This window comes from Mustela lutreola, chromosome 9, assembly GCF_030435805.1.
Source record: "Mustela lutreola isolate mMusLut2 chromosome 9, mMusLut2.pri, whole genome shotgun sequence".
Classification (NCBI taxonomy): domain Eukaryota; kingdom Metazoa; phylum Chordata; class Mammalia; order Carnivora; family Mustelidae; genus Mustela; species Mustela lutreola.
Genome location: NC_081298.1, coordinates 106630656 through 106643303, shown reverse-complemented (window position 1 = coordinate 106643303; position 12648 = coordinate 106630656). Strand labels below are relative to the sequence as shown.

Here is a 12648-nt window from a genome sequence, read left to right as displayed (position 1 = left end):
AAGAATAAGAAAGAAAACCAGATTAGTTTTCTTTTTCTCACCAAGATCCCTGTCCCTCCACTTTTCTTTCTGAGAGGAAGAGAGCTCGGATGGAAAACCAAGAGGTTTATGCCAGGAGGGGAAGTTATGCAACAGAAGGGTGGGTGTCGAGGGAGAAAGCAATGGTTGGCCAACAGGATGATCTAGAGGCGTTTGTCATGTGGTGTGAAGAATTAGAGGAGGAAAATAGCCATGCTGAGAATAGAACGGAGATAGAGGCACTGGCCAAGAAAAACACACACAACACATACAGATAACCTGATCTAGCAACTTTCATAACCACTGAGTGACGTGTCCAGGTGAATTAAAGCTAGTCTAGATAGAAGACCTGTTTGCTTTATGACATTAGAAGCCATGATTCTACCTCCCAATGTAGGGGCTGGTTAATTTTACAAAAGCAAAATCAGACCAAAAGTGAGCAGTTGAGAACAGAGTTGAAAACCTCAAGGCCCAGGCTCAATTACCACATTTTTAAAACATTCCTAAATAATCTCTCCCATCCACAGAACTCTAGATGTCCTTTCTCTGAACTTCTCACATGACTCATCTCACAATCTACTTGATAGGACAGCTTCTGGTCTTCTATATGGCAGGAACTCAGGCTTGCTCATCTTGGCACACCCCCTTCCTTTGAAGGGGGAATACTGACAAAGAGTACAGGTTAGTAGAATCAACTATGCATGGACTTCAGTCTCAGCTCTGCAGTGTGAATTTGGGCAATCTGTTACTCAATTCTCTAAAATCTGTTTCCTTACTGTAAAATGGGGGACCTCAAAAGGGTTGTGGGCATCAAATGAGGGTGCTATTTTAAAGCACTGAGCACGGGGACAAGCACAAACAGATATTCAATAAGCTGCTTAATTTGTATTTACTGAAGGGATGAACTCTAATGGTTCTTCAAAGTCATTATTTTTAATAAGAAATTTATACATAAAATACAAGAATTATTTGGGCACTTCCATGTAATATTCAGTGCTCTTCTGATTTTTATAGGAATACTGTGTGAGAATACGATGATATGCATTTAATTCTCTTCAAAAAATTGTCAGGTTTTATTTATTTATTTGACAGGGAGGGACAGAGAGAGCACAAGCGGGGGGGGGGGGGGGGAAGCAGGCAGAGGGAGAAGCAGGCTCCAAGGAGCCTGACAAGGGACTCGATCCTAGGACCCTGGGATCATGACCTGACCTGAAGGCAGATGCCTAACCAATGGAGCCATCCAGGTGTCCCAAAATTTGTCAAGTTTTTGTAGCTAGAAGTTCACACTGAATATTTGGGTATTTAATTCGCTGAGCAGGAATAAAGGGTAGAAGACAGTCACAGGCTTAATTAAACTGGTACTAACCAAATCCAAATAGTACAAGCACAGGAAACTACGAAAGCGTGAAATATAACTGGCCCCCAAAACTTAACCCGCTGTCTATAAAGCAACAGAAGACACATGACCAAGACACATAAAAAACTAGTGGAAATATTAAGGAATAGAGTGCTGTATTCTGGATAATGGCATTTCCAGAAGAAAACTTATAATTTTTAATTTTTAAAAGAAAACAACTAGCATGATACCACAACCAACAAGTTAACTAAAACATTCAAATGAATTATAACATCACTGTCTTTTTATTTTTAATTCTGCTCCCAAATCTCCGATGTGTCCAATGAGAGCACCATCAATTTTAGAACTATTTCTTGTTTAAAGAAATACTGTAGGAAGGTCACTAACGTCACAATTATCTCTGTTCACTGCATTCTCTAATAAAGAGATCTTTTGTGCCTCTTCCGTAAAAAGACCTCAAAACAATACTACTGACTTCGGTGACTAAGTTAGAAGCAACCCACATCCACACAATTATCCCACAAAGCATTAAGCATTAATTATCTTAACTGCCAGGCCTCTGAAAAGACTTGGCATATTGTTAGCTCCATATTTAGAATTCCCATGTTATTCCAAAAATAATTAAAACAAGATCCCACCTCCACAGTTAGCTGTTGTCCCGCAGGAACCTAGCTGACAGCCTCATCTGTTTACCCCTCTCCTCTCATAATTTTGCCAATCTGGGTCAGTGTCTATTTCTGGTAATAATGAAATAAAAATACCTCTTGTCAATGCCCACAGATACTCCACTACAACCTTTCACTGTATTTTAAAGGGTTCACAAATATATTCTTTTTCTGGTCTCCTTTAGGGGCATATTTGGGGAGGAGGGGGAATTCTGGGAAATGAATGATGTTTCTTTACTCCACAGATGTGGACTTAGCTGAATGTTACTGGTGACCAAGTCAAGTGCTTAAAAAATTCAGAGAACAGCAAAAATGACAAAAATCAAAGTTCAGCCAAAAGAGTTAGAATCCTGTAACTTTGCTTTAGAGACCAAAAAAGAATGGCTAACATTTCATTTCTGAGATATTTTCAAATGGCAGTTTCTCAGGTACGGACTGAGTCCATCACTGAAACTACAAACATTTTACTCACCTCAGAACTGGTGTGAATCTCTGTTCTTCTTACATACTATTTTAAAAACAACACAGACTGTAGTATTACACCTTTGGGTCTACTTAAGAAAAAAACACACACGCATTTCTAACCTGAGCCTCTCAGTAGTGCAGCATCCAGTAAGAGTCTCTAACAGCTGCATGAGGCAAGGGGCCGCCATACTGGACAGCACAGGTCTACACATTAGTGTTGTTGTTGTTTTTTATTTAATAAAAAGTACTTAAATATGGGGCACCTATGGGCTCAGTCAGTTAAGTATCTGACTCTTGATATCGGCTCAGGTCATGAACTCAGGGTTGTGGGATCAAGCCCCGAGTCAGGCTCTGCACTGGGTGCAGAGTTGGCTTGGGATTCTCTCTCCCACTCCCCCAACTCACATTCTAAAATAAAATAAATAAATCTTTTTGCAAAAAAGTACTTAAATATGACATGCATTATTTACCGCTAATTTCCTACCATGAACCCAAAAGGTTTTACGACCTAAATCAACCTAAAAAAGAGATCAGCATTTTACAAACCAACTCCAGACTTTTTCCTTTTGGTTCCCATTCCTGGCCTACTTCAGCTCCTTATTCTTTTAAACACTTAACCTCAGGGACAGTTGGTTTCATTTTGCTCTTCTTTTTAAGATTCCCAATTCTTCTACAGTTACGGTTCACCCACTCATTTTCAATATGCTCAAGTCCTTGGTGAGGATAAACCCTACTCCTCCTGAAGAATACCTATTGTGTTAGAACTGTACAAAAACTTTTGCTAGCAATAAACACAAAACAGATAACAGAAAATGATGTTATCACCCTATGTATTTCTTCCCTTTTGGCCTTTATAGTCCACTGAGCTTTCTTTTGTATCCTTTCCACTGGGTACTTCTCTCTATTTTTAATCAGCTTCTTTTTAATACAGGAGCTCCTTCTCCACCACATTAGTGAATGGGCACGGCGAGTTAAAAATGTATGCCTCAACTTACCTCTTCTGTCTTTTCAGAATTAACAACCACCCTGAACAAAACAAAACAAAATGAACAAAAACAAAAACTTAGACTCTGGGAAATAATCCAACTTGTTCAAAACTTTGATTACTTTTCTCCAATGGTGTATCTATTGGAGCCTTCTTTCTTCTGTGGTTCTATGTGGCTATTAAAAAAATGCCTGAGTCAGCAAGACTGCCCACCTACTGGAAGCCAAAACTAAAAACAAGAAAACAGACAGCTTAATCACTGTCACCCTCATTTCCAGTGACAGTCAAGGCTCTCTGATCAGGTACCATAGCTTGCTCCCTTCATCTTCATTTTCTAAAACATTTCTACATATATAAACTGTGTTTTCTTCGTTGATACTACAATTTCTTTAAGTCTGGCAAGCATTCTCTTCTCCCAAGATCCAACATTCACACCACAAAGAGACCACAGTACAATGGAAAGCTCATGCCACATCCCTCTGTGGTTTTTATTTCTAGCCCCCCACCCCACCCCAGTCACCCAGTCAGTAGGCTTGGAGATGGGAGTCCTCTCATTTTTCAATAGCCTGCCTGATACCGTTCATGGCCTGTCTAATCTAAAATCCTTCTGTGGTCTAAACTAACAAGATTATCTCTATCTCCTCTGAAAAATTATTTTAACGTCACTCTCTCTCTCTCATAACCATTCAGTCATCTTCTATTCCCTCAGAGCATTCTACCAAGGCTTTCCAAACAGGAGTCCTAGGAGGCCCCTGGGCCTGCTTCTCAGTGTTGAAAAACCACATTTCCAAGTCTGCAAGCCAGATCCTAGGCTATGGCAAATCCACCAAGATAATACTACTCTTTGAAACACCTTTAGGAAGGCAACCAACTGGCTTCTCCTGAAGATAGAGAGCACTTTCAAAATGTCAGTAATGGCACATGTCTACAAGGACATAATAATTTACCTTTATTCTCTCATTGAACTAGTTACTTTTGGCTTTACAGTTCTATCTACCCATGAAGGACGGGGGTCATGTCTGTTCCAAGTTCTTCTTCAAACTATTCCACCATTTATTGAAGTATGGAATAAGCTTTCTAAGTATGTACCATACTAGGTGCCAAGAAGAACTGAAAAAATAGATAATGCAATCTGGATGAGAAGAAAAATCTGTACACAAACTCAGAAATATAAGGGGCAGGAACAAAAGAGTAGGCTGTGTCCTAACTAGATCTGTGTATATAATTAGCTGTTCTGCCACTTCTCTCTGCCTTAACACCATTCTTTTCTGCCTTCTTTCCACTGTCTACTACTTGTAAATGATAGTTAATGCTCTCCAAAGTTCTTCCATGGCCTCTCTCCATACTAATTTCTATGGTTGGCCCCTGCCTGCCTTGTGGAACTGCTGCAGCCCCTCCTGGGGGGGTTCCAGGATCTGCCTCCCAGCATGTGCCAGCAGAAGGTGCCAAACAAGTGAAAGATACTCTCTGCCTTGTATCTGACCCAGAATTCTCCAAAATGATGTCCCATATTTTTCAACTTTGGTTACAAACTGAATGAAGTGAATTCTCTATACCTTGCACATTAAGGATACTGAGGAAATACCTGCTTTGTATGTATCTACCAGTAATGGGCAAGAACTGGAAAAGTCTGAGTTGCTGTAAGAGACATTTCTATTAAGCTATCATTTCAAAACGTTGGTTCTGTAGAACTCCAATTTTGTGGGTTTTAGTGTTTGGGGGGATGGGAACAAGAATAAAAATTCTTTGGTCAAATACACATGGGAATCAAGAGTTTGGCCAAGTTAAATCTTTAGGATTGCTGATGAACCCTGGAATGTGCTAAAGTCTCTTGGAGAAGAACATTCAGGGGACATCATGTGAAGCATTTTTCATGTGACCTTTTGATTCCATATCCTTTTCTTCCACAAAGCACTTCCAGGCCTCGATCCCTCCTCTGTAAAATGAGTACTTATTTCATAGGGTTATAATGAGGATTTAATAAGTTAATACATGTAAAATGATGAGAACAATGCTAAGCACATAATAAGCACTCAAGAAGAGTTGACTATAACTGCCACTAACATTCCCCATGCTGACACTATTTAATATGCCAATATTCCCACTTTTTGTCAAAAAGTGAAAAAGTGTTATAAATTTTCTTCATTCCAAAAGGAAAAAGCCTCGAGTACTTTGAGAGCTGAGGTGGTCTAAATGCTCAGCACAATCTCTGGCACATAATAAGTACTCAATAAAAGTTTGATAAGCCTAAGAAATTGTGGATAAATGACTATTACCTTGAACAGCTCAAATATATGTCCAAATCACTACAAACTACTGGGAAACCCATACATTTCTCTGTTTAGGATCCCTCACTCTTCTCTATAGATGTTTAATCGTATAGGTGAATATGAAAATAGATAGAAGAGTGGTTGGTTGCCATATTCTGTTTAAGAGTTATCAGTGGTACTTGGCAGAATTTAATCCCCCAAGTACATCAAAATCTAACATCTGCTAACAAAATAAAATAAAAAAACTGTAAAGGTAATGTGCATCATACACAATGATACTACTATTTGAGGTTTTGTTTAAAATTAACATATAATGTATTATTAGCCCCAGGGGTACAGGTCTGTGAATCACCAGGTTTACACATTTCACAGCACTCACCATGGCACATACCCTCCCCAATGTCCATAAGCCAGCCACCCTATCCCTCCCCCCTCCCCCCAGCAACCCTCAGTTTGTTTCCTGAGATTAAGAGTCTCTTGCAGTTTGTCTCCGATTTGTCTCCCTCTCCAGTCCCATCTTGTTTCATTTTTTCCCCTCCCTTCCCCCCATGACCCCCCACCTCGCCTCTCAAATTCCTCTTATCAAAGAGATCATATGGTAACTGTCTTTCTCTGACTGACTTATTTCATTTAGCATAGTATCCTCTAGTTCCATCCACATATTTGACATCTTTTAAAGCTACAGTACCTACCTGTCTCACCTTTATAATTTATACAGGATTTTATCATTTATAAACTTATACAGGAATCTATCTCTCCATGTTCATCTGAGTTAGTTTCAGAACTTTGAAAACTTTTTAAGAAGTGATAAATGATCAGAAAGAAACTAAGCTACGAAGAATTAAATCGGTTAATGGAAGAAAAAATTGGTGCATTTTATAAAAATCAACAAGGATCTTCCCAATTATTTTTTTTTCCAGAAAACAATGATCTCAAATACTTCTAATTTTAAAATACCAGAATTCTATCACTAGAACCTCACACCAGTGTCACTATTCCTATCACCCAGTTTCTTTCCTTTATTTTATGAGTTTCTCTTTCTTTCTTCTTTAAAACCTGATAATCCTCACATTAAAAAATCCTAGGACAGGGGTCAGCAAATTATGGCCAAGATCCAAATATGGCTTGCTGCCCATTTTATACACCAGATGGCCAACATGGGTTTTTTGGGTTTTGTTGTTGTTTTGTTTTGTTTTTTTACATTTTTAAAGGGCTACAAAATAAATCAAAGAAGAATATACGGCAGAGATCCTATGTGGCTCACAAAACCCAAAATATTTACTCTGGCCTTTTACAAAAAACTCTGCCGATCCTGCTCTAGGGTACCACAGTTTACTCAGTAATTCAAGATAATTCATAATAATAGTAAGTTCATAATGCATCATTACATTTTACAGTGACAACTAGCACAAAACTCCTTCATAACAATATTTGCGGTCTTCATGCGTATCATTTAGTTCCAATAACCAATTAAGTTGTTTTTTTAAAATGCTAGCATAGAACCCCACAAAGTACAGAAGTTCAAATATCAAACTCAGACCACCCGAATGATAGTACTTTCCGTTATAATGCTAGTCTAAAGTAGTAGAATAAGCTTGGATATAGGAAACCTCTTTCCTCTCTTGCAAACTCAGATCAACTGATAAAGAAAGCTCAAACCATTTTCTCCTATTTGTACATCCTCCATTCTTACTTAGTTAAAAGGAAGAAAATATTTCTCCCTTGCTTTTCTCTGAAGTCTCTGAAAGTGAGTGGTATAGATGTATGTACATATGTACGTACGCATATATATGTATATCTCAAAATCTCAAATGTATTTTCTAATTAGGTTTTCTTATAAAGAGCTCTCCCCAAATACTCAAAAGAAAACAAACACAGAACTTACTCCAAAGCAGGTCTCAGAACTCTGACTTTTAATGCTTCTAATATTCGATTTAACTCCACAAATGGTTCTTTCTGACTTGGGTCTACAGAAAGACCAGATTCCTGAAAAAAACAGAATGATCTTTTGTTAGCAGTAATAAGGTAAAGAGATATGGTAAAAACATATTCTAAATTATAAAATATGGGTTGAGCCATTAAAAATAATTTTTTAACATGTATTTCTATGGTATAGACTAATGACTGAGCCCTAACATCATTCTTTCCAATAGCAATAGAATCCCTATGTATTCCATACAAAGTTAAGTACGTAACCGTATGGAATAAAGCTGTGTATGACTTTGTGAGAGTAAATTCTGGGCAGTGAAACATAAACATGTACTCTTAAACAAATTCCTTTCTGGAATACCAAAAGGTGCAGCTAGATTTCTGGCGGCTGTCCTGGATCATAAGGACAGTGGACACCTAAGGAACAGCAGAGCTACAAGGAAGCTAGGGCCCTGAAAGCCTCCTGCAGCACAGCTACTATATATGCTATGAATGGCTCACCACCACCACCTATTTCTTTGCAAGAGAAACAAACTTTTTTTTTTTTTTTTTTAAAGTCACTGGTATTTTGGGTCTTTGTTACTTATAAATAAACTTAATCCTAATTGACATAACTCCTTTCAGGAAATTTACAAGGAAACATACAAAATTCCCGTAAGGTACAGAGAAAGACCTGAGTTACTGTTTTTCTGAATTGTTTAAAATAGAAGGTGTGCCTGGCTGGTTCAGTTGGTAGAGCATTCAACTCTTGATCTTGGGGTTGTGAGTTTGAGACCCACACTGGCTATACAGAGATTACATAAAAATAAAATATTTTAAAAAATAAAAAATAAAATAAAATAGAAATGGCTTAAAGGTTTGGTTTACAGACTGGCTTTAAACTATTTTATCTTTATAGTCCTTCATTCTTCTAAATGGAAAACACAATAGTTCATGGTGGCTTAGAACAGAGTCTGAGGATGTCAATTTGGGACTGAATCCTAGTTCCTTCGCTAAGGAACCTGTATGGTCTTGGGCAAAACCACTTCTCCAGACCTCAGCTTCCTTATCTACAGAATGGAAGAAATTTCTAGCAACTTCTACCTCACAGGATTGTGGTGAGGAATAAAGGCAGGGATTGGCTTGTGGACTCAATACACGGTAGCTGCCCCCCATTACGACTAGGTGATCCTGGTAAACTATTCTGAGATCCCTAAGCTCATGTCTACTAGCAATAAAAGACAAAAGCTGCTCACCTTCAGTAAATTTTAGCTTAAAACTCATTTGATACACAAAATGCTACAATTTGGGCCAGATTCTTTTCTTCTCTGCTATCCTACCCTCCCTATTTAAAAGAGGAAATGGAGAGAGTAGTATCACTTTTGACCCCTTGGTTGATGAGCTGGGATCAATGTGATAGGGCAGGAATAAGGAAAAAACAATTCAAATAAGAAGTTTTAGGACTGTCATTTTCACCAATTAAAAAAAAAAAAAGACCTCCTAGTAAAATGAGGTCAGGATACTTAAAATATTAAAAATCTATCCACAGCCAGAAGAAGATTCAAAGACTCCAAGGAGCCCCGTCGTTTCTGTTCATCTCCTCACATGCCGGCACACAGTTACCTGGCAGAGCTCTTCAGCTACATCCAGCATTCCTTGTCGAAAGAAGTGTTCCACCATCACCTCGTTGAGAAGCCTCTGACTGTCTGCCTGCCAGCAGCCATCTATTCCCACACTGCTAATGTCAGAATCAAAATTCTGAAAGAAAAAAAAAGAAAATGATTCATGAGTTGACTAGGATATATCACTTCATATGATTTTCACCCAACCTAACAGAAAAAGTGCCCTTTGTTTCACTCAAATATCCACAGTAAGGACCCAATTCAAATCATCTGCAGCCTATGAAAGAAGTTGTTTTTCCACTGCTCTTTTCTAAAACTTACCACTCTCATTGATTGATCATTGTTAGAAGAGTAAAGGAGTACATTTTCAGAGGGTATTTTGGGAAAATACATACACTGAATGATTTCTGTGAATAAATTGGTTTCTACACAATACAGTAATATTTTCAGGTATACAGTGCTACCTATAAAAACTTGTTCAATGCAGCATTGTCTAACTGGAAAAGAGAAAACCCCTACATCCAACATAGGATTAAATAATCAAGGCACACCCCAACAACTGTCATGCCAAGGTAGAGGTTGGGGGTGGGAGAATGGCCAGGTAATTAGGAGAGCAGGCTCTGAGGCTAATCTACCTGGGTTTGAATCCTGGTTCTCTAACTAGCTCTGTGATCTTGGCCAAATCAGTCAAGGTCTTTGAGACTTATCTTCCTTATCTTAAGTGGAGAAAATAACAATACCTTCCTATTATGGGCTGCATCTTAAAATTCCCATGTTGAAGTCCTAATTCCCAGTACCTCATTAAAGTAACATGAGGTCATTATGGTGGGCCCTAATCCAACAGGACTGGTATCCTTATAAAAAGAGAAAATTAGGACACAGTAAATACAGAAGAAAGACCCATGTGTTATGGACTGAATATCTATATGTAATCCCCCCCCACACACACACACTCTTCAAATTCCTACACTGAAGCCCTAACCACCAATGTGGCCATATTTGGAGATGGTCTGTGAGGAGGAGATAAAGGTTAAATGAAGCCATAAAGGTGCAGCCCTAATCCAGTAGTGCCCATGCTCTTATAAGACAAGAGAAAAACACCAGAGTGTTCTCTGTCTCTCTATCCTGTAAGGACACAGTGAGAAGGCAGTCATTTATAAGCCAGGAAGGAGGTTGTCTGCCCTCAATAGGAAATGAATTGGCCAGCACCTTGATCTTGGACTTCCCAACCTCCAGAACTGTGCAAAAAATAAGTTTCTATTATTTAAACAACCTATGGTATTTTGTTTTGGCAGCTCAAACAGACTAAGACCCCATGTGAAGATAACAGAAGATGGTTATCTACCAGACAAGAAGACAGACCTCAGAAGAAACCAACCCTGCCAACACCTTGATCTTGAACTTCTAATCTCCACAGCTGTGGAGAAATAAAGGTCTGTTTAAGCCACCCAGTCTGTGGCATTTTGTTATAGCAGCCCTAGCAAATTAATATACTCCTTTATTGGTTAAATGAAATGGTAGTTGCTACTATTCTAATATTACTATTCATAAGGAAAAAGTGAGGTTCATTACTATGTATCTACTAATATGGAAAAATGGCCATGACATCTTCAGTGAAAAAAAGTTAAGTTTTACAAAATTATGACCCCATTTTTGTTTTTTTAGAAAGGGAATACTTGCAATGGTTAGGAGAAAATCCAAAAGAATATACATTAACGTATTAACAGAGATTATCACTGGAGATTACCACTTTCCACACAAGGAGTAAATATTTCTTTTATGATAAACTAGATTTTTTTAAAAACACCTATGTAAAGAGTTCCAATTTGGGTAGAGTATGTAAGCACATTCCACCTTATCTGTCCCACTGAATGCAGTTATAAAATCAGGACAGAATGAAGGCAGCAGCAGCTATTTGAGGTCACTTAAAAAGTGATTATAGATCTTCCTCTACTTATGATGGGGTTAAATCCTGGTAAATATAATGTAAACTGAAAATAACATAAACTGAAAATGCATTTAATATAGCTACCCTACTAAACACCCTAGCTTAGCCTAGTCTATCTTAAACATGCTCAGAATGCTTACATTAGCCTACAGTTGGGTAAAATCATCTAACACAAAACCCTTTTTACAACAAAGTATTGACTATCTCATGTAATCTATTCAATATTGTAATGAAAGTGAAAACCAGAATGGGGATACGAATATAAAATGGTTCTAAGTGTACTGGTTGTCTACCCTTGGAATCACATGGCTGACTGGGAGGTGCAGCTCAGTGCTGCTGCCCAGCATTCCCAAAAGTAACAGACACAGTATTGCCAGTCCTGAAAAAGATCAAAATTCAAAATTTCAAGTGCAGTTTCTACCAAATGCATATCGCTTTCACACCATCATAAAAGAAAAGAAAATTGTAAATTAAATCATCCCAAATTGGGGGCCATCTACAGTATTAAGTGAATTGGAAAGTGGGTGACAGGACTTGTGGTGAGTTTACTACTTTTCTCTCTAATACCTCTCAGCCTGGATGCAATACAGCCAAAACACAGAACTAGGCACCCAGAATGTGGACAGAGAATTCCAGGGGAAGCCCTCTCTTTCTAGCATGAGAAACAGGAATGGGTTTCTCCTATCACCCAGAGAGGAAGGGAAATCACATGGTTTTCCCCTCCATTTTCTTGCACCTCTAGCGCAACGCAGTCTGATGGTACATTAGTTTTTTATTGCAACTTAAATCAACACAATTTTATTATCTCACAGCCTGACAGATCAGAAGACCAACGGGCTCATACCATTTCTCTGCTCCAGGTCCCAAAAAGCTGAAATCAAGATGTCACTGACCTAGGCTCTTATCTGGAGACTACAACATGAATCTGCCTCCAGGCTCATTCAGGCTGTTGCAGAATGCAGTTCCATGCAGTTTTAAGACCAGGGTCCTTGTTTCCTAACTGGCTGTAGGGGTTGTTCTCAGCTTCTAGAAGCCACTCACATTCCCTTGCTCACGGCCCAGTCTATCCTCAAAAGCCAACAACAGAGGTGACATCCCTCACACTCTGAATCTGCTTTCTCTCTACCAACTTCTACTGTTTTTAAGGGCTCCTGTAAATTATTCCAGGCTCACCTAGATAATGTCCCTATTTTAAGATCGACTGCTTAGTAACTTTAATTATACCTGCAAAGTCCCTTCAAAGAAGTAACCAGTCTACTACAGCAGGCAACCTAAAACTCAGGCACAAGGAGTTCTTCCTCTCCAATTAGAGGAGTTGTGGTCCCAAGAAGGGGAAAAAAACCTCTACTGCATCTTTGCTTTCTATCCTTCCATCACCTAGCCCCACATACAGGTATAGTCACAGTAAAT

The 12648-nt window shown here is 38.6% G+C and overlaps 1 protein-coding gene across 3 annotated transcripts in view; it reads right to left on the bottom strand.

Annotated features, from left to right (window-relative positions):
- Nucleotides 1–12648, bottom strand: part of RMND5A (required for meiotic nuclear division 5 homolog A) — a 62493-nt gene that overhangs the window by 16406 nt on the left and 33439 nt on the right. For all 3 annotated transcript variants that reach the window (XM_059188314.1, XM_059188315.1, XM_059188316.1), the window contains exons 3-4: nt 9292–9426; nt 7646–7746 (exon numbers count right to left, since the gene is read on the bottom strand). In XM_059188314.1, the coding sequence (XP_059044297.1) occupies nt 7646–7746; nt 9292–9426 (236 nt within the window). The remainder of the gene's footprint in view (nt 1–7645; nt 7747–9291; nt 9427–12648) is intronic.